Source organism: Mercenaria mercenaria, chromosome 14 (assembly GCF_021730395.1).
Source record: "Mercenaria mercenaria strain notata chromosome 14, MADL_Memer_1, whole genome shotgun sequence".
Lineage (NCBI taxonomy): Eukaryota > Metazoa > Mollusca > Bivalvia > Venerida > Veneridae > Mercenaria > Mercenaria mercenaria.
Window position 1 is genome coordinate 5,966,148 of NC_069374.1, and position 26,819 is coordinate 5,992,966.

A 26,819-nucleotide genomic window follows, 5' to 3' on the forward strand; every position below is an offset into this window, starting at 1 on the left:
GACACACAGTAGCCTGTGTGGGGTAAGGGTTACTCCATACGGACAAATTTCCCCATGTCATTTTGTCTAATTAGATGCTAATTTCACTTCATTCGATAATTATCATCTTAAAAATTGTATTTTGTAATTTCTGTTCATCTTTATTTGATTTTAAAACTTAATCAACAAAATCAAATGGGGGGATTTTGTCTGTCCATCTTGGTGAAATGAGGTGGGGGGGTGTGGAAGGGAGGATTTTGTCCAGAGGAGGGAGTGGAATTTTTGTCTTACATTCATCATCTGAAACTGAAGTCACATAACTTTCAAGACATATTGTAACAAATACTTACATTTTTAGCTCATCTGATTTTTTGAAAAAAAATGATGAGTTATTGTCATCACTTGAGCTGTTGTCGGCGTCGGCTGGTTAAGTTTTATGTTTAGGTAAGCTTTTCTCCTAAACTATCAAAGCTATTGCTTTGAAACTTGGAATACTTGTTCACCATCATAAGCTGACCCTGTATAGCAAGAAACATAACTCCATCTTGCTTTTTGCAAGATTTATGGCCCCTTTTGTACTTAGAAAATATCAGATTTCTTGGTTAAGTTTTATGTTTAGGTCAACTTTTCTCCTAAACTATCAAAGCTATTGCTTTGAAACTTGGAATACTTGTTCACCATCATAAGCTGACCCTGTACATCAAGAAACATAACTCCATCTTGCTTTTTGCAAGAATTATTGCCCCTTTTGGACTTAGAAAATCAGTTTTCTTGGTTAAGTTTTATGTTTAGGTCAGCTTTTTTTCTTAAACTATCAAAGCTATTGCTTTAAAACTTGCAACACTTGTTCACCATCATAAGCTGACCCTGTACAACAAGAAACATAATTCCATCCTGCTTTTTGCAAGATTTATGGCCCCTTTTGGACTTAGAAAATATCAGATTTCTTGGTTAAGTTTTATGTTTAGGTCAACTTTTTTTCTTAAACTATCAAAGCTATTGCTTTAAAACTTGCAACACTTGTTCACCATCATAAGCTGACCCTGTACAGCAAGCAACATAACTCCATCCTGCTTTTTGCAATAATTATTGCCCTTTTTGGACTTAGAAAAATCATTTTCTTGGTTGAATATTATGTTTAGGTCAACTTTTCTCATAAACTATCAAAGCTATTGCTTTAAAACTTGCAACAGTTTTTCACCATCATAAGTGGACACTGTACATCAAGAAACATAACTCTATCCTGCTTTTTGCAAGAGTGATGGCCCTTTTTAGACTTAGAAAATCATGGGTAGGACAATATTTCTATTATACAAAAAAAATCAGATGAGCGTCAGCACCCGCAAGGCGGTGCTCTTGTTGTGATATATAATCATGTCTTGTTAATATGACTTTAATTTCAATTTTATGCATACTTTAAATATTAAAGCATAAATTGTCTCATAATTAAACAGACTTGTAAACTTTAATTACTGTCAGCTTACAAGCTTGAACTATATAGTACAGACCATTAGTTCAATATTTCTAATACAGGCTTTTGACATGCATTTTACAATTTTAGTTGAGTATTTTAAGTTCATGGTAATCTTTTTATGTAAGAAGGGGAGAATGTAATATCTGCATTTTTCTGTTATTTCATCCAATTCCAGCCATGACTTTAAATGGTTTAAGGGGTTCTAATGAAACTTAATGAGAAGGTGTGTCACACACAATTGTCAGGTTGCTATCTCTTGAAGGTCACTGTGAGGCAAAGGTACTCCAGTTTGCGGTCAGTGGTTCTTATAAATTTACACTTTTGCACATTAAACACTTCCTGATCTAATGTGGGCATATTATCTATTCAATTCTATATCAAATGTCAAATGCTTGTACAAATCATTCCTTAAAATTGCAATAAAATTCTAATTGGTATGCTTTAAATTCCTAAGAGTTTTATTAGCCCTTATCATGCTGGACACACTGATTCGAGACTGCCTTTGCGACCAGTGTAGATCAGCACTGTTTGCCATTCAGTCAGTATCTTTTTGGTAAGCGGCCATTTTAACAGTTAATGGTACTGTCAAGATTGAAAGATGGACAAGTTCATTATAGAAATTTAGCAGGGTAAGGGTTAGATATCATGTTGTTTGAAAGGTTGAAATTAACAGTATGTATATTAGCCCGAGTAAGAGACATGAAAATAACCAAACACATTACAACAAATTTGGGCTTAATTTTCTATTGTTCTGCTTTATTTGTACCAAGTTCTCTTAGAATGTTGTGTTGTTAGTAGCGTTATGAATGGGAAAAATCCAGGGAGACAACACTCCTTCAAGTCCTTGTTCAGTTGACAAAATGTTGGACCTATCTCTTACTTTTGACAGTCATATTAAAGAGTTCATTTAGTCAAATTTATTATAAACTGTAGTCCATAGTGCATTTTAATATCTGTTAGTGCATTTTTGTACTTGAAGGTGGCGGCAGGTGACAGAACAGGGGAGGTAATTCAAAAAAATTCAAATTGCAATAACTTTGTCATTTCTTGGTCAAAATTGGTGGAATAAGCAGCAAAAAAAGATGATTCATAGATACCATCTCTATGAAAAGCTTTGAAATTGTCTTTAAGAACAGTCATATTTATAATGATTCTTGCTCAGTATCTGACAGGTCCTTTCAATAAACAGTTGTTTGTAGGGCTCTATTTTGGCCTATTGACAGTTGATTTCCATTTATTTGCTGACATATGACTGCTCTCATGACATGCGCACATCAAACGGGTGGAGGGAGGGGGATGGGACATGGGCAGTTTATTCCTACAAACACCTTTCAAACATTGACTGCTTGTATCCTAACTATTTTATGGCATACCATCCACTTGACTTCTACTTGTAAATTTTGTCTGTCTCAAACTGACAACTTAAAGGGCACCTATGTCATAATAGAATATTACAATAACAACAGTAAATCTTAAAAACAAGTCAGTGTTGTCTAATCACATTTGACCCGTGTAGGTTTAGTTGACCTCATCAGCTTGTCATAACAACTGGATTTTTGAAATTTTTATAATTTTTTTGTTATGCAGTTTAAATAGGATGAAAACATTTAAATTCCGACCATAAACTGAAGGTGCTTTTGGAAGCCCTCCATATAAAAACTAAAATCTTGGATAGCTGTGTGTTTAACTGACAGTGACCGTTGAATCTTCCATCAATGGCATATTTAAGACCGACTTCTCACCGTGTTCTTCTGTGTATTATGTCTCATTTTGACATGACTACCTCATTTCCCAAAACCTAGTGACAAAACCTCGGATGTATTCCAGAGCATCGTGCCAGCCTGAGCTGCCTGTATATTGACAATTCTCTGTACGCCATTAACAATATTGTCGGAACAAATTAAGTAAAAGCCGATGCTGCATCTTCGCCGACACACATACAAATCAATACGAACATGGTGATGTGAGCAAGCATGTACTATTAGTTTCTTCACTGTAAGCTTCTTTCCCCATATATATATTTTTATGTTACAAAAGCTGATTGGAATAGGAAATTTAATTAAGCTCTGACGTCCCCTATATAAGATTTTCTATATAACAGGATTTAGCAGGATTGGAATTAGAATGTGTAAGTTGTAACAGTGTGCTTCTGTGAATGTTTTACAAGTTCATTTATTACTTAAAGTATAATCTTTTGAAGCCAGTATCATGCAGTTTGTAAGTGTATAAATAATGAAAGTTGCAGTTACAAGAGATGCCACAGACAGTGACAGCACAGCTCTTTAATTGGATTTTTGTGGAGTACAGACTTAAGTTGAATAATTGCAGAATTTCATTAACGTGTAAGCAGAAATGAACTTGTGGCAATGGTTCAATTAAAATAATTATGGTATAAAATTGGCACTACATCATGTAACTTGTTTTTTATATTTCTATTCTGCCATCAAGGTAAGGAATGGAATTTATTTCATAAGTTTTTACCATGTATGAACTTTGTTCTTATTACCAGAGTCAAATTTGAGCTTTCTGTAATTCAAGTCTTTTCAAGTTTATTTCCGAGGACAGAGGGAACTTGGTTGTTGGCAACAATGTATGTGTTGATTTATTTCCTGTCTTTAACTAGGGATTATTGAATTTGGCGCTCTTTATATTTGGCTAAAGTAGTTGGAAGAGACTGTTAAGCTCCTAAAAGGAAATGTAATCTAAGAGAAGTCTATAGGGTGATAATTCAGTTTGAGATGTGCGAAGTAAAGGTAGGATGTGTAAAACATTGGGTGATGAATATTTCATTACTCCATCTGCAGCCAGTGAACAGAAAAGCTTGAAAATGTTTATATTAGTAACAGTAAAAACTGTTGCTGAATTGTAAATCTAATACCGTGTTCAGACTACGTTTTTAATCCTACATTAACTTGGGTTTATTTTTTAAACTCGTTTGCGTCCACACTATATGTGGTGTAAAACGTGAATTTTGTAAAGGTCAAGTGGTTTCTGTAATGTAGCATTAAAACTACCTCGGGAGGTGGTTTTAATACTACATTAAAAAGTAATGCTACATTATTTTACAAATGTGAACGCAAATGTGGTTTATAACTGGTTTTACAATCCCAAATCCACAGATCTTACCTTTTGGTGGAAGAATACTATGTGTTTCTCTTTTGTATCAAACAATTGATGCTGTGGCTGGCAAAAGTAATTGGACTGATGTTGAAACAAAAACATTAAATTGCGATATGGAGTCATGCTGATGCTCAAAATGGACAATAGAAGGAATGAACAGAAATTCTTAGATGAACACAGAAGTTTAAATATTGATGACCCCTTCTTGTTTCTGTTAGCCTCAATTCTTTGTAACCTTTTTTTGCTTATTACAAGATATTTGTTAACTTCCAACATGGCATGTATATATTTAAACCACATTTCTTTGCCTAGTGTGGACGCAAACTAGATTATATTTTGATGGGTTTTAAATGTCAAATACCAATTATAGCAAATTAGTGCCTGATTAAAATAAAACCGTTCTGCTAGTGTGAACACGGTATAAGTGAAGTTTCTAGAATATGTCAGGAGAAACAGGAAGTGCTTGAATAACCGTTACAATTGGTAAAGTATCAGAACTAAAAATGGGCTTAAGGAATTAGTGCCTTTAAAGCTCAGGGGAGATAACTGATGAAGATATTCAAATTTTATTTTTAATTATATCCCTTTTTGTTCTCAAAATATACATGATTTGAGATCTAGAAGAAAGTTTACTCAGACAGTAAATTTGAAAAAGTAAAAAAGATGTTTTAAATATTACGGAAAAAGATAATAGACTAAGCTTAAATTTGAACGACAATGTGTAAATGAGTATATTAGGTCATAATAAATGTTTTAGTCAAATTGTTAAGAAATCACTAATCATTAATGAGCTGTGCCATGGGAAAACCAACATAGTGGCTTTGCGACCAGCATGGATCCAGACCAGCCTGCGCATCCGCGAAGTCTGGTCAGGATCCATGCTGTTCGCTAACAGTTTCTCTAATTGCAATAGGCTTTGAAAGCGAACAGCATGGATCCTGACCAGACTGCACGAATGCGCAGGCTGGTCTGGATCCATGCTGGTCGCAAACCCACTATGTTGGTTTTCCAATGGCGCGGCTCATTTAAGGTCATTGATTGAATTAATTCAATGATCTCAAAATACTCGTATGAAGCTTACACTGTTAGCTTGATTTTCCTTTACATGATAATCTTCTTTTTAAAATGAGAAGAATTTGGAAATGACCCAAATTCATTTCATTCACAGTTGAATTATTTAAACAAACTTGAACACACAGTATATTGAAAGTAAATGCATGCAGTGATGCATTTTCAGTTGACATTTTGACTCGTTACAATAGACTGGAAATTTAAATGTAATTTTTCTGCAATGACATTTATTTGATATGTAAGTTAGAGTTACGCAGTTTTAAACCATTTTAGTGAAAAGATGGTTATAGGATAGTCTAAGGTAAGTAAGTCTTCTGAAGGAAAGTTACAGTGACCAGAAAAAAATGTTTGAGTAGTTTAACATAATGGTAATTGAATTTGCATATTATGTTCAGGATTTAATAAATGAGTTATCTTGAATTTTAGTGATCAATTGTCACCAATTATATAACTTCTTTTTATACGCCTGTTTGAAAAACGGGACATATTATGGGAACGCCCCTGGCGGGCGGCATCCACAGACCTTGTCCGGGTGGCGTCTTCTACATGCATGGAGGGATTTTGATGAAACTTGGCACAGTTGTTCACCATCATGAGACGGAGTGTCATTCGCAAGAACCAGGTCCCTAGGGGTAAGGTCAAGGCCACACTTAGAGGTCAAGGATACAAGAATGAAAACTTTGTCCGGATCATTTCTTCTTCATGCATTGAGGGATTTTGATACAACTTGGCACAAATGTTCACAAGCATGAGACAGAGTGTCATGCACTGGTCCCTTCTTTTGAATTACTTCCCTTTGCTGTTGCTATAAATAGCTTATATTGTAACTTTTTCATTACAAGTTGTAGGGAAAAATCGAGACCACTTTTCTGTAGTACAACATGCATGTTACATCCAATTTTGAGCTATCTCTACCTGGTAAGGATTTTTGTATGGACTTGTAATTTTTTTATTTTTTTTATTTTTTATTTCTCTTTAAAGATTAACTTCCCTTAGTTGTTACTTTAAATAACTTACATTGTAACTTTTTTATAATTGACCATAGGGAAAAACCAAGACCACTTTTCTGTGGTACAACATTGATGTTACTTTCAAATTTTGGGTGTATTTTAAGGTATCTCTACATGGTAAGGATTTTTTTTTGTGGACTTAGAAAAATAAAAGAATTACAATAATTTCTAAAAAAAGAAAAAACATTGTAAACAACTAGAAAATTAAAATTCCATTTGCAAATACAGGTGCTATTGTAAAGAAATTTGCTGTGACGAGCGTATATTGTGACATTCTGGCACTCTTGTTAATGCTAAATTCTTATGACTGGTTGCATAAAGATTTGGTATAATTACTACAGATTTGGTTATTTCTTGTGCAACTTTTCCCACAATTCTGAGAAGTTTTGGCCATATTCATATAGATCGAGTTCTAAGTTTTCACAACTATTTATTTGAGATGTTTGATATTCACCAGAGATTTAAACTGTATTTAAATGTCACTCTGTTCTCTGCTGCAACTTTTAGATAATTCAGGAATCCCAGTGAAACTTTATACAAATATGAAGAATAATGAAAAAAATTCAGCAGTCAGCTAGGTCTTTGCCTCCAAGGTCAAGGTCACAGGTATGAACCCCTGACATTTACAATTAACTCAAACCCACAGGCAGCTTGGCACTCCACTTGACAGGGGCATTCCTCATTCATGGTTGACATTATATCTTTATGTTTACATTTAAGTTTATCTCATCTTTTTATACAAAATATGCTCAGAACAAATATATGTAACAACATCTTTTGAAATGTGGATTCTGTTCAAGATTGTTTTATGCATTATTTTGTATTCAAACAGAAAATGCATTTCTGATATGCAGTCTGCTAAAGCATAAAATTTAATATAGCCGGGATTCTTGAAGTTATGTCTTTTTATTCAATTTATGAATACAAAATTATAGGGGCCAAACCATTGCTCTTGCATTTCCAGTCAGATAAAAATCTCCTGAAAATCAATTTTAACGATCACTAATACGCGTCAAATCATACGGAATATTCTTAAATGTTTCGAATCACGATAGTGATTTAAAAGCCGTCTAAAGAAAAGGAAGGGCCTAATTGTATGTTTTGGAAAAGTGTTTAGTTTGGAATGTTTTTATTACAGCAGCTTAGCTGATGGATTTAATACAACCGAATGCGGGTAATTTCTATTGAAGAATGGATTTATGTTTCATAGCTGGATGAACATTGTGATATGTTTTTCATTTATGTCGTCTTAATGTTATTCGTTTACTTAACGTGAAAGGATATTATACATAAGGCTGCGTTTAAATGGAGTGTGTCTCGGATACTCAAAACATTAGATGCTGTTGTTTAACTTGGGAGGAAGTTTTGTGTTTGGTTTTCGTAATAAACTGGAACAAAAATAGAGCCAGTGATACAGCGAAGTTGACTTTGTCAGACAACTGGGAGCAGATATTGAATAAAAGCAATGGAAATATTAAATCAAAATTGATCTTCTCAGTTGAGATACAGCTTGCGAAGGTATAAAATGTTGCAATAGGATTTACTTGTCTTTTCTGACAGTTGTGAATTTTATGAAATGGATAGCGCTTGTAAAATGTACTTATGATGTGTATTCTATTTTGATGAATATTACATGTAACAGATTTCCTTCTGGTATTATGTTTACGTAAATTATGTGTGTAATGCTTCAGTCTTTATTTCTAGTGTCAGAATTCAGGATATTGCACTTTTCAAACGCCCGAAGGGATATATTATGCTATTCTCCCAGTGTCCGTCAGTGAGTGTCCATCCGTTAGCAATTTTGTGTAACTCTTGAACCCCTCAAAGGATTTCAAAGAAACTTGACACAAATGTTTGCCACATCGGGATGACGTGCAGGACTCATGTTCTGGATGGCTCGCTTCAAGATCAAGGTCACACTTAGGACTCAAAGGTCATAATGAGTGTGTTTCGTGTCCGTTCATTAACTCTTGACCCCCTTCAAGGATTTAAAAAAAAACTTGACACAAATATTCACCACAACGAGACAATGTGTAGAGCGCATGTTCTGGATGGCTCATTTCAAGGTCAAGGTCACACTTGGGGGTCAATAGCCATATGAGTGAGTTTCATGTCCGCTCTGTTACTCTTGAACTGCTTGAAGGATTGTAAAGAAACAGGGTTTTCCCGGACGCAGGTTTTCTGCGTCCCTGACGCGGTTTGACTGCTTTGAACTCGCATTTTGTAGTGCCTCTGCGTCCACTGGACCCGCAAAATCGGTCACGAAACTCCTTTGCACTGAAGCCTCCTTTGCGCAGATACCCACGTAAAATGCGCAGTTTTTTACCACCGGGACCATCCCCGAATCGTGGGTGCTCATTATACACAGGTATAGACGATTTTCCAACTTCAAAACAAGTTTTGTTACCGATGTTCGCCATTTTGGTAAAGGGAAACTACTCTCCGCGCTAACTGACACCGCTAAAATCTAAGATTGCCGTTACGTTCCGTAAAACATGGAATGGTTTATTTTTCTATTAAACAAAATTAATTTCATATAAATTTAAAGTATTTTGATGAAAAAATATTAATAAATCACAAAAATTATTATACTAATTAAGGATCGAGTATTATCTTTAACCGAGATCAAACTGTGAACAACATAACTGACACGAGGTGACACTTAATTGCTGGTAATTACTGGCTAGTTGATCATAACAAAAAGACTGTCACACCTTTCGTTATCAGTCTGGATTGAGAAGCTCATGCCATTTTGAAAGATACCATTCCGAAATATTGAATCAGCTGCTATCTAAATTAAAAAGATACAAGTTCATTCGGTTTTAGGATAATTTTTTTTAGTAATAATGTCCATTTTCAAGATCAATAATTTGTGGACCCCCAAAAATTATTAGGGACCCTTAAATTAGCAGCCGTGGGAGTCCATGGACTCCCAAATAAAAAACCCGAGGGAAAACCCTGAAGAAACTTGGCACAAACTTTCACCGCATCGACATGATATGCAGAGCGCATGTTCTGGATGGCTAGCTAGAAAGTCAAGGTCATAATTAGGGGTCAAAGGTCATACTTTTGGCGTATATTGCGGTGCTCTTATTACACATTTTATTGATTCACATATGAAATGTAACTGTAAAACCTTAATATGAATGTTTAAAATGTGTTGATTTATGTATTATAACTAAGAAACTTAGATATTTTAGCAGATCTGGCTGGTATTTATTCCTGTACGTATTTGATGGTAATTATCATCCTGTGGAATACTCCTAAAATTGCCAAAAATTGGGAAAACTGGGAAATACTACCCAAAAAATTCTATAGAAAATGTTGTTTATTGTAAAAGAAAACATGATATGAATGTGTCATATATAATTAATATTAATATTATTCAGGTATTGCCATTCAATATGTTGGCCTCAACATTACCTTAACCTTTTATTTTCACAGATGTGACAGGGTTTTAGAGGACTATATGGTATGCAAGAGATGAGTTAGATAGAATTCTAGCTTCCTAGTTTACATTTTCTGGAGATACTTCATTGTAATGTTCTGATGCACCTGTAGACACTACATGGAGATTTATTGCCTCAATTTCAGTTGAAACTGGAAGATTTATTGTATGATTTTTTGAGTTGAAAGTTTCTATATGATTGGCCATTTTAAGTTTTCCCCTGCTAAATTTCTAAAATGGACTTGTCCAGCATTCAATTTGGACATTGCCACTTACTATTCAAAGGGGGTTCAGTGAACATTTACTGACTGAGTAGCGAACAGTGCTGACCATACTCGGCCTGGTCTTGGTCTGGCACTGGTCCCAAAGTCAGAATCACTTTGCCAGCAGGCAAAAGGTTAGCTCTTCAACTTGCAACCATGATATATTTGTATGTAAATTGACATCAACGAAAGACTATCCAAACGGCAGTTATAACTGTAGATTTCATTGATATAGATAATATGTTAACTGCGAACAAATTGCTTATACATTTTTCAAGCAAAAACACACATATTAGATGACATTTTACATTTATAATGGCCGCACCATGCCCCAAGGCTTTTTGATGTATAAGTCAAATTAACCTGCATAAAATTTATCTTTGTAAAACATTTGTTAAAACATCAAAAGCGTTTGGAGTATGTTTTTGGGTGGGTTGGAAGAGATTTTTACATTGTAAGTTTAAAAATTTTACTTTAATCCTCTTTTGGTGTAACATATTTTTATCTTGATAATTTAAAGATATGGATTTGAATGAATAGAAAAACAGAAAGTTTTTACTATGCATAAAATTGATATAGATAAGAAATTTTATCTTTTGTAAATCTGTCACTTGTTTAACAATGACTTAGACAATAAAGGGCTTTTATTTGTTTATTGCTCTTTATCCATAAATCATAGAAAACAACTGATAACAAAAAAAAAAAATAACATTGATAGTTTTATTACAAAAGGTCTTTTCTATGTCAGTCAAAAGAAGCATAAGGTTAAATTTGTCAGAATAGATAGAGTATCTTTTGTCTTTCAGTTCGTAAATTGATTATGGTAATTTACTATTGTATAAAACTGACAGATTTTTTGTTATTTTAGTCCTTTCTCATAATTTTGTTATTTTTGTGATATAAAGCCGCTGTATAATTATGGAGAAGTTCTGTGAAGTATATATATAGCTAAAAATTACTATTGTATAATTTTTGGTTATTTTAATCCTTTTTCATATTTTGTTCTTTTTGTGATATAAAGCCAGCTGTATAATTATGGAGAAATTCTGTATAGCAAATAAATACAGAAATATAATGCCATTTATGTCAGATATACAACACACATTCTTATGCAACATACAGGCATTAAGTTGAGCTTTGGCGCCATTAGAAGATAGTACTTTACTGTGATGTTACTTTGACGTCATTTAAGTATTTTTATGTTTCTGAAATGAGATTTGATACCGTATAGTTTCTGAGAGCAGACCTAGTTTTTGATGTCATCCTGGCAGTTATTGTTCTAGTTTATTTGGAGATGCCTTTTTAGCTTCTGTAATATAATCTTCTGTAAGTAGTTAATGTTGTTTCATTACAGAATTTAAGGAGTTATGATTTGATTGGATGAAACTTTTCATTTATTTCTACAAAATTTATGTAATTAAGAGATATCTCAAGTTATAACATTTCACCTTTTTTCGAGCACTAATAGTAAAATTTTCGTTATTTTGTTCTTTTTTATTCAGCATATAAATGAAGCCAAAAATAAAACTACCACGAAAATTAGATATGCATACAGTATGTGAGACTAAGCTTCCTGATTGTTGAATTTATGTTCAATTTAACCCTTACCCTGCTAAATTTCTATAATGAACTCGTCCATCTTTCAATTTGGACAGTACCATTAACTGTTAAAAGGGGGCATTTACCAAAGACATACTGACTGAATGGCAAACAGTGCAGATCATGATCAGACTGCATGTATGTGCAGGCTGATCATGATCTACACTGGTCGCAAAGGCAGAATCAATTGTGTCCAGCATGATAAGGGTTTAAAGTAGTTATTCGTGTAGCGAAACTGTTTCTCCGCTGTAGAATTCAGCTTAAAATGGACATTCATTTCTATTTTCAGATGATGAACTGAAATGTTAAAATCTGTCACGAGCATCTGCAACATGCGATTCAATCGTCGATCTCTCCTCTTCCTGCTGGTCCTGTGTACTTTCATGATCTGCTTCTCATTCTGGTCAAGATGTATTCTCAATCCAGAAACTTCTGATCTCAACAGGTATGTTAGTATTCTCAATCACGAAACTTCTGATCTCAACAGGTACATTAGTATTCTCAATCTGGAAACTTCTGATCTCAACAGGTACATTAGTATTCTCAATCCGGAAACTTCTGATCTCAACAGGTACATTAGTATTCTCAATCCGGAAACTTCTGATCTCAACAGGTATGTTATGTCTTCTGCTTCATCTGTCATAGCTTAACTCAATAGGGAAAGAACAGATCTATGGATCACGGGGTTAGAGTTCAATTCCCAGGCAAGATGTATGTTCTCTGTAACGATTTGATAAAAGACATTGTGTCTGAAATCATTATTCCTCCTCCTCTGATTCATGTGGAGAAGTTGGCAGTAACATTACTTGCATGGAGTAGGTAAGTACTAGTACAGAATCCAGAAACAATGGTTAAATGTACTGACTGAATAGCAAACAGTGCAGACCATGATCAGTCTGCACAGATGTGCATGCTGATTTTGGTCTGCACTGGTCGAAAAGGCAGAACTACTAGCCGCCAGCAGGCTAAAGGTTAATAAGATGTGTTCTGAATCCAGAAACTTCCTGTCAGGACAGGTGCTTCTTCAAGTTGCAGTAAAACTTGATGAATTTGAAGACAGAAAAAAAAATGGATATCTTTGGAGTGTGATTTTATCACTTCAGCTATATTTTCCGCCTTCTGTTAAACAGTATATAAAGATAACAGATAGCCAGAAATGTTTTATTATTTGCACATAACAGTGTTCATCTTCAATACTGTGAAGAGATTTTATCTTGTAGTTACTGCATACAATGCATATTTCTCAAGCGATATTACTTTTTCAACCATGCAGTGAAATTGTAGTAAATTATGGTGTCCCGTTAATGCCAGCGCATGCTTCCTATATAATGTAGGTATAATGAAGGTGCACTGGCAAAGGATGAAGATTTTTCCATCTTCATGTTATATAAGTAGCATACGCTGGTCCATATGAAACACTACTACATAACAACTGTATGTTTGAATGCACTTGCAATATTGATGAATTCATAGCTTCAAGCTGTGCACATTTATTCATATCTTTATTACATTATGCATGAAGAAAATACAACAAATAAACTAGTGAAAACTTGGTACAATAGCATGATTTGCAATAGATATGTTTGGTAAGTACATATACTATTGATGAATGGGTCATTTTCCCTGCATATCATGTTTATTTTATGTAATTCTTTCTCATGCAGTTGGACAGAGTTGAATCCTGGGTAACCAGACCCGTTTTCCATGACATTTCAATGAAGGCAGTTTGTCTTAAGTTGATTGTCCTCTACCTTTGAATAATGTTTGGAAGGTGTCATTTACTTGTAGAACATTTCAGTTTTGGTACTGAACAGACTTGGGGTTAACAGACCCAGTTACCAACTGAATTGGTGTCGAAAAACAATGTTAAACACACATAAAACAAATAAACATTTTCTGAATTTGCTGGTTCTTACCATTGTTTTGTGCTATGGTCAAATTACAGGAAGCTGATTGCAGATGGACGAACAAATGGAGATTTTGACAACGTTCATTTCGTCAACCGGGGAGCAAAGAATTACAACGCACCCGTGAATGAAATGGAAATACCTTCGTCAAACTTGCAGGAAATCGAGTGTGAAATAAACAGAGAATACTCCGTGCAATGTCGCAAGGACAATAATGAAGTTTATCTGCCATTCAGCTTCATACAGAAATACTTTGAGGTAACAATGCTACTGCTTTTATTGAAATTTTCCAGAAGCACTTGCTTATTAGACGCGCCCCCTTCAATGAATTTGAAATCGAATCAGCAATTATGGGTCTAATAGGTGAAAATGTGATGGTATGACAGCTTATGAAAATTGATCTAATAAAACTCCAACCTTGTGTTGACAATATTGGCTAGAATATTTGGATTTTATTTACTAGAAAGCAAGTACTCTCATTTGTAATGCTGGATCTTGGTGAAACTTTTCAGGATTGTTAACAGTTGACTGAACATTGAACCTAGCAAGTTTCAGAATGACCTGTGAGGAAATAGAAAATACAGGAAATACAATATATAAGAAAAAATGTCTTTCAAAATTTCAACAAAAATGGTTTAATTGTTGATAAAGACGGACACAGGATGTTGTTTTCTATATCAACAGTTAATGATTCACTTGTTATTAAATAATGAATCAACCGACCAGGACTTCTTGTCTGAATTTTACCATGTAAACCCTAAGGCTAGGGTGTAACAATATGCAAGGAATCTGCATTTTCCTTTTTGTAAATATATTGATGAGGGTCTCTGCTGATTGTCAATTAACATTCGAATTAATTCAGTACATTGATTCTGTAATCTTCACACTCGCCTAACTAAACTGTGGTTAAATATCTGCATATGATTAAAGGTAGGACAGTACTTAAAGCAAATTGTAAATGTTAAAACTTGTTGATAAAAATCAAGTACTCCCCAAACTTCTTAAGCTTTAAATTTTGTTGAATAGGACTTTGATATATAAGTTTTGCAAAGCTTTTTCTTTTACAAAAAACAAATACATGTACATATGATTTGAAAAGGAGTATAGCGGCTGAAACATTTCTAAGCACAATATCGACAGTCTGTGTAGTTTTAACAAATATTGTATAAATAGTCCCATTTTCTCCTCTTTGAAAGTTTTGCAGTGTCCTACATCTGAAATAAAAATTTGTTAAATTTTAAAGAAATTCAAATTTTTCACTGCTAGCTATGATAGAGCCTCTTTAAAATCACATCCTGTAGTTAGACAATGGAGATTTATGTAAAACTTTCTGTCATTTTTGAAAATGTGTACGATTCTTTGAAGTAAAAACAGTTCTTTGGTTTCATTTCTTTTAAGAATATTTTCTAGAAAATTAAAGACAAAGAAAACTGTCTGCTTTTGACAGTTTTTCTCCAGTTTCTTAATGTTTTTGTTACTAGAACAAAGAACTGTCTGATCTAACTGTGTAACTGTATTTGCATAAATTGTCTCTTTTTAAATTGTCTTTTTATATTTCTTGCTTAGTCATACACTACATTTGAGCTGCGCCATGAGAAAACCAACATAGTGCCTTTGCGACTAGCATGGATCCATACTGTTAGTTAATGGTTTCTCTAATTGCAATAGGCTTTGAAAGCGAACAGCATGGATCCTGACTAGACTGCGCGGATGTGCAGGCTGGTCTGGATCCATGCTGGTCGCAAAGGCACTATGTTGGTTTTCTCATGGCATGGCTCATTTCAGCTGGGCCACCAGAAATTGGTTTCACTCTTCTTTCTACTTGTTAGAATAATGGGTAACAAACAAGACAACTTGGAAAATGGCGTTCGATTTCTGTAACCTTTTAGGTCATTTTGAAATTGTAAACCTTAATTTTAGTGCATATAGGGATTAAATATATGTCATCAAATGTTGAGGCATTTTTCATAAAATTCATGAATTGAAAAAAGTGCTCTAAATTAAAACAGCCACTTCAGTATACATGGTATACAATTAAGTATGGAAAGTGCATCCATTAATTGCAAAAAAAACCCAAAATACAGCTATTCTTTGAGAGAGCAAACAAAGTAGATACAGGCAGTTTTATTTAATGATACGCATGCTAAGTACTGCACAAAACACATCCAAGAGTATGCAGATAGCTGTTCTCTGTTTTCCATATTATTACTGGATAATGAATTTAGAACCTTGCAAAAAATTATGACAAGACCATTTTTGCAGCAATGCAAATGTTTTTACCATACCATTTATTATGCATACTTAATAAGAAAATGTATTACGTAGTACAATTTAATGCTTATAGCATTGTGTTCAGCTTTTTGTAGAAATAACTCGGAAAAAAGAAAAAAATGAAAATGCATTCCCTTCTTTATGACTCTGCCTTAAATTCCTTTAGCATGATATTCTGTGAGGGAAATGTTAGGAAATATTGCGAAAAAAGGCGCATTTAAATCTCTATTAAATACTAAAACATAAATAAATACTGATAAAGATTTAAGATAATATAATTGTTGTTAGAAAAGAAATTAAATTTTAGCTTGTCTTCAAAAAGTAAGTAGAACTGTTGCACTTGCCCATGCATATATCTGTACAACTGTTCAAGCTATATGAAAGTATAATGAACATGATGATTGGTCTCTCTGACAGGTATATGGAGAGTTCGAGAACATTGAAGGATATGAGAAATTTGAGTTCTCGCACAGTTACTCCGAAGTTCATCACCCGCCGGACGTTATCAGACCTGATGGAGCATTCATGTCATTTGAGCATTACAATGTGGAAATCAGAAAGAGAGTAAAATGTATAACAGCAGTAGAAGGTATGTCTGTATTTCTCTTTTCAATGTTTTTGGTCAAAGTATTTATTTTGCCCCATGTGGTTCTGGGATGATCTGTGTATGAAAAGAATTGGAACCACTGTCTTACCCTTGCATGATCATAAGAGGCGACTAATAGGGTCTTAACACTTGGTTTTGTTGTATCTCTGTGATTCCAGTAGGTATGCAAATTTTGATTCCATACCTCATGTTTTTATTTCGATGTAAATGAGATGTGAAACCAAAATTTGTAGTCCTGTTTGGCGCCATATAACCTATACTGTGTTGGTGCGCCGTAAAACCCAAATTAAATCATTTATTTTGCTGAAACTTCATACGTTTTCTCCCAATAAATGATACGTTGCTAAAACATTGTCCAGAACTAGCGGTCATACTGTTAATTGGTTATATTGGAATTGTAAATATGGTTATAAGACTGTGCTCAACTCCTTCAAAATGATGACTACTAGGTTGTTTACTGACCACTATATAAACGCCTCGGTAGCCTAATGGTAAAGCACCAACTTCAAGTGGGAGGTTGTGGGTTCACTTCCAGACCGTGTCATACCAAAGACATGAAAGATGGTACTACTAGCTTTAGCATTAAGAGGATAGGACTAGGACTGGTCAACCCGGTGTCAGTATAATGTGACTTGGTGGTGTATCATGTCACATGTCTATGGCGTGATATTACAGTGAAGCAGCACTACGAAGGTGGACATTTTGCTTGCTGCTACAAGAAGACACTGTCATTAATACAACTGAAAAATCGTTGAAAAAGATGCAAAACTGGAACAAACTCACAAACTGACCACTGCATAAATGGAATATTGTCAAATCAGCTTGACAAACAGACACATGAGTTAGACATATGGTCCAGGATTGTTTTCAGTGTTAGATAATTTTGTAAATTTTTCAGGTGTACCAATATCAACCCAGTGGGAACCAGCAGGACATTACTATCCTATACAGATTGCTCAATTTGCACTGTCTCACTATAGTAAATACTTGAAGGAAGGGGAACCAGACCAGATCCCATTGCTGAATAGTGAAAGGGATGTGGGAATGTGGTTGAAGGGTGGAAATGTTAACATAAAAAGTGTCTGGAGTAAAACCCGCCGTTCACAAGTTGTTGAATTCCAGTCTTCAGGTAGGAAAAACTAAACTGTAAACATACACATTATTGTTGGATGAGCAATTTGATCAAACCAGTGCAGATTTATCATTGGAAGATCTACAACAAAATTTTTTAGGATTCACAACCAATTGCTCTACTGTTTTAGTAAAGAAATGAAATTTTAAATTTGTAGAAGCCTTTGCAACAAATTTAAATCTTTAATAAAAGTCAGTTTTCTGTCTACTTGCTTGATTGAATTTAATATCTAAAGTAGAGTTGTGAGAGTTGTAAGTAGAATAAGGCATATACAGGAAAGCTGTTTGCGTGTCAGTAAACATACGTTTCTATTTCATTTCAGATTCTTTATCGAATGCTGGGTTTTACACCATGATGAAAGAGACATCAAATTTTGCTGTAACATTTGACTTCAAAATCGTTTCAAATGGAAGTATAAGTTTAACCTTGAAAAATGACGCTGTTACATTCCATTTACATTATGTGTTTTCTGATACATTGATAACCTGTGATGGAAAAAATATTTATTACGGACTCGGAGAAAATCGCCGAGGTGACTGGATCCATTTTGCACGGGATGCAGACATGGATCTCTTGAAAGGTTTAAGTTTAAAGTGTTCCAAATATAGAAAATTAGGTAGATTGACGTTGTTAGGTATCACTATTCGAGGACATGGTTGGTTAGATAATGTAACAGTATCATCCGCCGCTCATATGGACCATTTTTTCAATGCAGCTAACTGGTTTGTTACACATCAAGACAGTCGTGGCGGCTGGCCGATCATGGTCACTCGCAAGCTTATTTCAGGGGTTATGGAACTTCAGCCAGGATGGTACTCGGCCATGGCACAGGGTCATGGCATATCAACATTAGTACGGGCATATTTAAAGTCTAAAAATACAGTTTATCTAAGAACAGCTATAAATGCGTTAAAAATATTTGAAATCAGTAGTGCTCAAGGTGGTGTGAAAGCGCGTTTTGCGAACTCGTACAATTGGTACGAGGAGTATCCAACTACTCCAAGCAGTTTTGTGTTAAATGGATTTATTTTCTCTTTATTTGGTCTCTATGACCTGAAAGAAATAGCAACAGGGGAACCCCTAGAGAAAGTGACTCAGTTATATGAGGAAGGAATAAAATCATTGAAAGCTATGTTGTTAATGTATGACTCTGGTTTTGGAACATTTTATGATCTCAGGCATGTGAGTGCGGGTCTTGCGCCCAACCGAGCCCGCTGGGATTATCATACAGTCCACATTAGTCAACTTCTTCAGTTATCTAAAATGGAGGACGAGCCCCTGTTCACTAGAACAGTGAAGCGATGGCAGGATTATATGAAAGGAGTTAGGTCCCCTCATAACTGAACAACTGGTTCCTGACTTCTGTGTTATATCTATATAGAATCCTCCTCACAGGATAGAATCCTGCCTAGGGGATTGTGGGAGTAGAGCTGATGATGTCATTGTGAAAGATAACACTTTCTGATGATAAGAAGTCTCAGAATGAGGCAAAAGAATGAAAGCACTGTTCCCACAGGTGATGTTCAAAAAGAACCCAAAGAGATGTTCATGTACCCAAAGAAACCTAAAGACCTCAAAGAAATAAATGTTTTCACAAGAGGAATGTGTAACTAGTATTGGTAACCAACTGGTATCAGAAACAAAAAGGAAATTTAAGCTTTTTAAAAAAGCTGTTCTTTAGTGTTCAGTCAGTCAGACAAAACCTTTGTCTCAAATGTTTCCAAAACAGCTGCTTTAGAGACGGGACATATTACATTTGTTTAATTGTCTATTTTACTATCTGGAAAACTTATTTTGACAAACTTGCAGTTCTGGTGAATATTGACAAAGTAATGCATTTACAGACTGAAATGAATTAAGCTGAACCCTGCCTAAAATGTGGCTTGTTTTTCAAACAAGAAACAGCCATTAACAAGTCTGTAAATTATTGTTGCAGAAATAATGATGGTCCGTTCATATTAAGAATATTTGTCTCATGTTTTGACACAAGGCAGTTTTATAGTACAGCTATAACTGTGTTATTGTTCTCTTAAGGTAGTTCTGCATGTTTGGATAAATTCACTTGATTCTGATTTATCAAAACATTGTGATTTACTAAATTATACTAAATATACCGTCAGAAAAAAGATAGGGTTTTGTGCTATATTTTTCGCTGTACTGATTTGAACATTCTTGACCTCAAACAAGTTTTTTTTATAATGTGAGTCATTGATAAAAATTGCAATTTTTATCATGATTTTGCATATAAAAAGTTCTACTATGTAGATTTACTACTACTAAAAGTTTTAAATTTTCTAACATATAGTCAAATAAAATGCAAATATAAAAGTGTGTGTGCTAAAAGATATATTTCCAGGCTTGAAAAGAACCCCCAATATGAAGCTGATTTTTTGACATTATATAGAACTTTTTGTTACTATATTTAAACTTTTTAGAAAGATATTATTACCAGTGTACTCATTTAACACAAGAGTTGTCATTTATTTCAACCATGCTTTCTGTTTCTGTATGCCTGATTTATTCTAGGTTATCCAGATATTTGATGTGAAATGTCAGGCCATTACTTCTGGAGAAACAAACATGCAGAACTACCTTAAGTGATGTTTTAAAGGCTGATAAAGGCATTTGAATAGAAAGATAAATGGCAAACTGGTAACTTTTAATGTTATCAAGACCTTTTGAAATTTGAATGTTACTGCCAAAGATTCGGGTTGCATTTTTTGTATGACTTTCATCATTATTGTACATCATCAACATTTTGAATGTTTTTTTTTGTTGTTGTTTTTTTGCAGAAATTTTCGAAAAGGCTAATCATGTGTTTATTAATTCAATGGCTTGAATCAAGAGTTCTGTTAATTTAAAACTATTTTGTGATGTTAAATACTCTTACAAATCCAAAGTCACAAAATAGTTATGAAACTGGATTTGGAGACCAGTCACAGAATGCAATCTTCTCATTGGTCAGTTTCAAAACTGAGCTCAAAATGAACCAATCAGGTGCTTGAATTTTTAGACTGGTCCCCAATCTCTTTCCTTATAAGCTCAGGCATATTAAGCGAGGTATCTGAAGGTTGCAGAAAAACTTTTAAAAGACAGATTTATTGAGCACTGAAAACAGTTTCTTAGATCTTTTTGGAAATAAAATTCAAATACCGTAACCAACTTATACCACAGATTTTTAATTATTGAAACCTGAGTCTATGTTTTTAATGGCCTAAAACTTCACTGTGTCAAATTTGGTGTTTAAATGCCTTTGTTATTTAGTGATATATAGCCTTGGTAGTCAGACTCACCAAACAACACACCAACCTCATTGTAATTGTATATGTATATACATTGATACATAGTTGTATACATTGATACATAGTTGTATACATAGTTATCTGTGATGTATCTGTCATTCAGTAATGTATGTACATTACCCTATATATATGTGTGTATGGTAATAAAGGCTGGTAACATGATCACTCGGTTTACAGTTACATAGTTTAACTTCATGGTGATGAAAGCCAGCTTGGGACCACCTTGAGGTTCTGCTAGACAGAATGCTAGTTTTTTTTAACACTCTTAGGTCAGCCACTGCTATTGATTTCTCCATATGCTTCCAGTGTAAGAAATGACCCTGCCACATACCCAGAAATTGAGAGTAGACCATTAAAATGTGATTCTTTCAATAAAATGACACCCTTTTTTTTCCAATCTGCTGAAGTCTCGTGAATTTTATGGTTTTCACTTCTTTTTTTTTTAGACAAACGGAAGCTGTCCTTTCAGTACCATCATTTGACCTGTAGGGTTCAGTTTAATGGAATGGCTATGGATTTTTACTCTCCCTAAGGTTCTGCTGGTCACTTGTGTCAGGGACCTATTGGTTTGAGCCTTAAATTTGTAGATTTTTTATAAAGATTCAAAGATCTTCATACGACTAGTTTAGAATACAAAGATGGCTGGAGTGAGAGGTTTGTCTTACTATATTGGTAGTAAGGAAGTATATATTACATAAGTTCAGATAAGTAACTTAAATTGCTTATTGTTGGCGTGTATATAACTGTAAAACAAAACAGTTTTTTCTCACCTAAGGCACTGTCTGTTGGAAAATAGAATTAAAGTATATAGTCTGTGGCAGGGGTTCTAACCAATCCCGATCAGGTTGCAGGTTAGAAATTTGTCTAGGTTACAGCCATACTGTCACATACGACATGATTATCGGTATTTGCCCATAGGGCAGACAACCATACATTAATACATTCATTGTTTTCTGTTGATGATAATGATACCATATTTTACTTTCCTTTAAACATAACACTATTGAAATCAGCAAAACATAAAATATTATACGCAATAAATCAGTCTTTCTGAATGACGTTTAAGTGTTGTTTTTTTTTTAGATATGGCCTTGTTCAGTGTATGCATTTATATTGCTAATTTGCCGACTTTACATTTTCATTTTTTAGGTAAATTGACAGTCTTAGTTTAACCATTTTTATGACGGTTTTTATATGATTATATTCATTTTTTTATGTAAATATGAAAATTACATAAGCTTGTGTAATTATTCATGGAGGATCAAAAGATGTACATAATTCAGATTTGAATTGTTTTTATCAGCCCAGTTTGTGATATGTAAATATATTTTAGTTTTCTGCTTAGAAGTAAAATTATAGTATAATGTTGTGAATGTTGAACATAGTTAACAGGTTTTACTTCCAAGTGGAAAGTTCAGAAGTCGAGAGCTTTTAGAAATTTCCAGTTTTATATGGTGATATTATTATGATTTTATATGATTAGCATTTACGTATAAATAATTACTTTTTATGTATGTACATTTACTTAGAAATTATGTACATTTACATAGCAGTAATTACTTTTTGTCACATTACGCACCATTCAAGTACCAGTGCTGGTTAAAGATATCTGAAATATTCTGGATGTCTGTTTTAGAACACCTCTAATATATGTTGGGAAGTTTTCCATTATTGGTGGAGAACGAATTGTCACTGGTTGAAAATACTGAAAACATTGGCTAGATTGAATGATAACTGTTAGATTCTTTAAAAAATGCATTAAAACTGGGTCAAACTGTTCAAGAAAACTTTTTGTATATTTTGGTTTTATTTTTTGGGCAAAAAAATTGAAGGAATATTCCCTAAAAACAATAAAAAAAATATTTAAAAAAGCATTATTTAGTAAGTGGACCATTTTGATCCGAAACTGTTCATTGAAACACAATTTGGCTTATGGTGAACTTTTAAGAATGAGAAATTTTATTTTCACAGACTTGGAAATGCCAGGTATGCGGTCTGGATGCTACACTGTATCAAGTAATTAAAAAGCTGGTCTTAATTGAAATACATTTTTTTAAATTAAACACAGACTTTACATAATACGCAGGGAACTCACAGGCAGAAGTCTGTGTTGAAAGCAAAGAGTTATATAATTATTCAAAGTTTTGGCAGTTAATTCTATTATACGTACTGTATATTACCTAATTAACACCCTCACCCCAACCATACTTTTAAGAAAAAAGTATGAATTTAGGTCAGAAGTGAATTATGCACATTTGAATGGAGCTATAATGATTAAATTTCATTCATTAGAAATTGGATTTATAGTTCATATATACCAAAAAAAGTATTGAGAGCCTTAAAAAATGCCCCACCCCCATCCTTTCGTAAAATGTAACTCAGGCCTCCTGGAGGTGTTAATAAAGGTTACTGTACATTAACTTGAATTTCTAAGCTTGTTATCTGTTACATATTTCTAGTGAGAAACATTAACTTTTTTTGTTAATTTCACATTCGGAGATGGGTTTTGGTTGTGTATATAAAGATGAGTTGTGCTTTTTATAACAGCACCCGTTATCTTTCTCTGGTTTCTGCCTTTTTTTCTTGCAAATTTTTTTTATATACATACATTATATTCTAGCAGCAATTTTTATGATTGTTTTTTTATTGGTATTCCAATGATTTATGTTGCTCTATTGTTTATAAATGGATGACGGCGGCCAAGAATGAATTAATTAGAAAAAATGTTTGGAAGAGTGTGTGTATGTAAAAAAAAAATTGTTATTATAAATATTAATCATAATTGAGCAGTGCCATGAGAAAACCAACATAGTGGCGTTGCGACCAGCATGGATCCAGACCAGGCTGCGCAATGCGCAGTCTGGTCAGAATCCATGGTGTTTGGTTTCAAAGCCTATTGCAATTAAAGTAACTTAGCGAACAGTATGGATCCTGACCAGACTGCGCAGATGCGCAGGCTGGTCTGGATCCATGCTGGTCGCAAAACCACTGTTGGTTTTCTCATGGCATGGCTCATATATTATCACAATGCATTTTTAGCTCATCTGATTTTTTGAAAAAAAATGATGAGTTATTGTCATCACTTGAGCGGTTGTCGGCGTCGGCGTCTGCGTCGGCGTTGCCTGGTTAAGTTTTATGTTTAGGTCAGCTTTTCTCCTAAACTATCAAAGCTATTGCTTTGAAACTTGGAATACTTGTTCACCATCATAAGCTGACCCTGTATAGCAAGAAACATAACTCCATCTTGCTTTTTGCAAGATTTTTGGCCCCTTTTGTACTTAGAAAATATCAGATTTCTTGGTTAAGTTTTATGTTTAGGTCAACTTTTCTCCTAAACTATCAAAGCTATTGCTTTGAAACTTGGAATACTTGTTCACCATCATAAGCTGACCCTGTACATCAAGAAACATAACTCCATCTTGCTTTTTGCAAGATTTATTGCCCTTTTGGACTTAGAAAATCAGTTTTCTTGGTTAAGTTTTATGTTTAGGTCAGCTTTTATCCTAAACTATCAAAGCTATTGCTTTAAAACTTGCAACACTTGTTCACCATCATAAGTTGACCCTGTACAGCAAGAAACATAACTCCGTCCTGCTTTTTGCAAGATTTATGGCCCCTTTTGGACTTAGAAAATATCAGATTTCTTGGTTAAGTTTTATGTTTAGGTCAACTTTTTCTCTTAAACTATCAAAGCTATTGCTTTGAAACTTGCAACACTTGTTCACCATCATAAGCTGACCCTGTACAGCAAGCAACATAACTCCATCCTGCTTTTTGCAATAATTATTGCCCCTTTTGGACTTAGAAAATCATTTTCTTGGTTGAGTATTATGTTTAAGTCAACTTTTCTCATAAACTATCAAAGCTATTGCTTTAAAACTGCAACAGTTTTTCACCATCATAAGTGGACACTGTACATCAAGAAACATAACTCTATCCTGCTTTTTGCAAAAATGATGGCCCTTTTTAGACTTAGAAAATCATGGGTAGGACAATATTTCTATTACACAAAAAAAATCAGATGAGCGTCAGCACCCGCAAGGCGGTGCTCTTGTTAATTATGTGAGCAGACTTTGATATTTATGAAATACTCAGTACAGAAACTTGAAAACATTGAATAGGACTAGATTTACTGGGTTAATTATTCATGCCTCAAGTCTAACCCCACATCGAGATGTACAACGTTGAAGCCACCTGCCTTCATTCCAGACCTGTATAAAATTTTGCAAAATTTATAAAGTTCTTTCATTTGTTTGTTACTGTAAGAGCTGTGAGGACTAGCTAGTATTATTTATAAGAACAACATTTCGTCTTTATAGAAAAAATGTATGTGCTAGGTTAATTCATAGTAAATACAAAATGTATTTGATGTAAAAATAGAAGCATCAAAACAGTTCTTCATATTCTACTCGTCAAATCTTATTTAATAAAATACTGATTTTTAGTTTTTTTTATACATTTTGCTATATCTTTTTGATAAAGCATTCATATACTGTTTGTTTAGCTAGAGATTTCTCACATTCTTGTTCTGCTTTTTAACCCTTAGCCTGCTGCAGGCGAATTTAACAGCCTTTGCAAACAGCTTGGAACCAGATCAGACGCCGATTAAATCGGCGTCTGATCAGGTTCCAAGCTGTTTGCTACTCTGACAATATTTCTTCCAATTTTGGAGCAAATTGAATGAACTTTACAATTTTAGCAGACGACATTTCCAGCAGACGACAATTTATCTAGCATGCTAAGGGTTAAGTACTAACCTTTAAGTTATACAGTATGTTTGAAATGACCTTTTAAGGCTATTTTACTCAACAAGACATTGTTTTGCAGGGGATGGTTTTGACATGATGACACTTTTATTATAATAGAAATTATTTACACTCAAATATAAAAAGTCAGCTCACACCAGTCCTAGACCAGGTCAGTAAAACTGAGCTATGTGATAAGTTTGTTATTGTACGCATGACCGTTACAGTGTTGATTATGTTAGTGTATGTCTGTGAGATCATATAGATGTATGGTGATAATTTGACATTGCGTGTTGTTACAAAAATGACATACATATAAAAAGTCGTGCTGGCTTTGAGAGATTTTAATAAATCTTAGAATTAGTGCACCTATAGATTATCCAGTTATGGAATCGGATCTGCCCTGTCTTAGACCTTTTTAAATGACTGTTCAATGCCAAATTGTCATTGTATATCTGTATAGTACAATTATTGTTAATGATGATGTTTGTTAATAATTAAACTGATATTGTCACCTCCATACTTGTTATGAAATATTTTTCAATGCAGAACAGAATTGAAAAAAGAAAATAAAAACAAAAACTAAAATGTTGCTTTCATTTTGTTTTTCAGCCATTGTGCCTTATTTGCTTTATGCTAGGTTTCATATTTTATGCCCACTTCTTCCAGTTGGAGGTGTTTTGCTTATTTCTGTCTATCTACCTGCAATTCGTCACCGAGAAATAATAGCAGAAGAGAAGCCAATTTCCCTTTTAATGCAAAGTACCAACCCCTTTCAAGGTACCAGCATACTTGAAACTGAAAATTACCCACCCATTTTCCTACATGAGGCCATCTTTGGAAGCAACCACATTTTGTTATCCATCAGCATAGCATAGTGATTGATTATAG

General features: G+C 34.1%; 1 protein-coding gene and 1 long non-coding RNA gene across 11 annotated transcripts in view; both read left to right on the forward strand.

Moving 5' to 3' along the window:
- The window catches only part of LOC123526242 (D-glucuronyl C5-epimerase-like), a 120,694-nt gene extending 95,147 nt beyond the window's left edge, over positions 1-25,547 (forward strand). For 7 of the 10 annotated variants that reach the window (XM_053522881.1, XM_053522877.1, XM_053522878.1 and 4 more), the window contains 5 exons: positions 12,254-12,409; positions 13,910-14,129; positions 16,560-16,731; positions 17,648-17,878; positions 18,204-25,547. In XM_053522881.1, the coding sequence (XP_053378856.1) occupies positions 12,267-12,409; positions 13,910-14,129; positions 16,560-16,731; positions 17,648-17,878; positions 18,204-19,225 (1,788 nt within the window). In that variant the 5' untranslated portion in view covers positions 12,254-12,266 and the 3' untranslated portion in view covers positions 19,226-25,547. The other 3 variants (XM_053522882.1, XM_045305305.2, XM_045305306.2) reach the window with 3 other exon arrangements.
- LOC128548342 (uncharacterized) lies at positions 265-25,547 on the forward strand. The gene is made up of 2 exons (XR_008366955.1): positions 265-1,121; positions 24,849-25,547. It is a non-coding gene; the product is annotated as an uncharacterized LOC128548342 (long non-coding RNA).
- Positions 25,548-26,819: the final 1,272 nt, after the last annotated feature.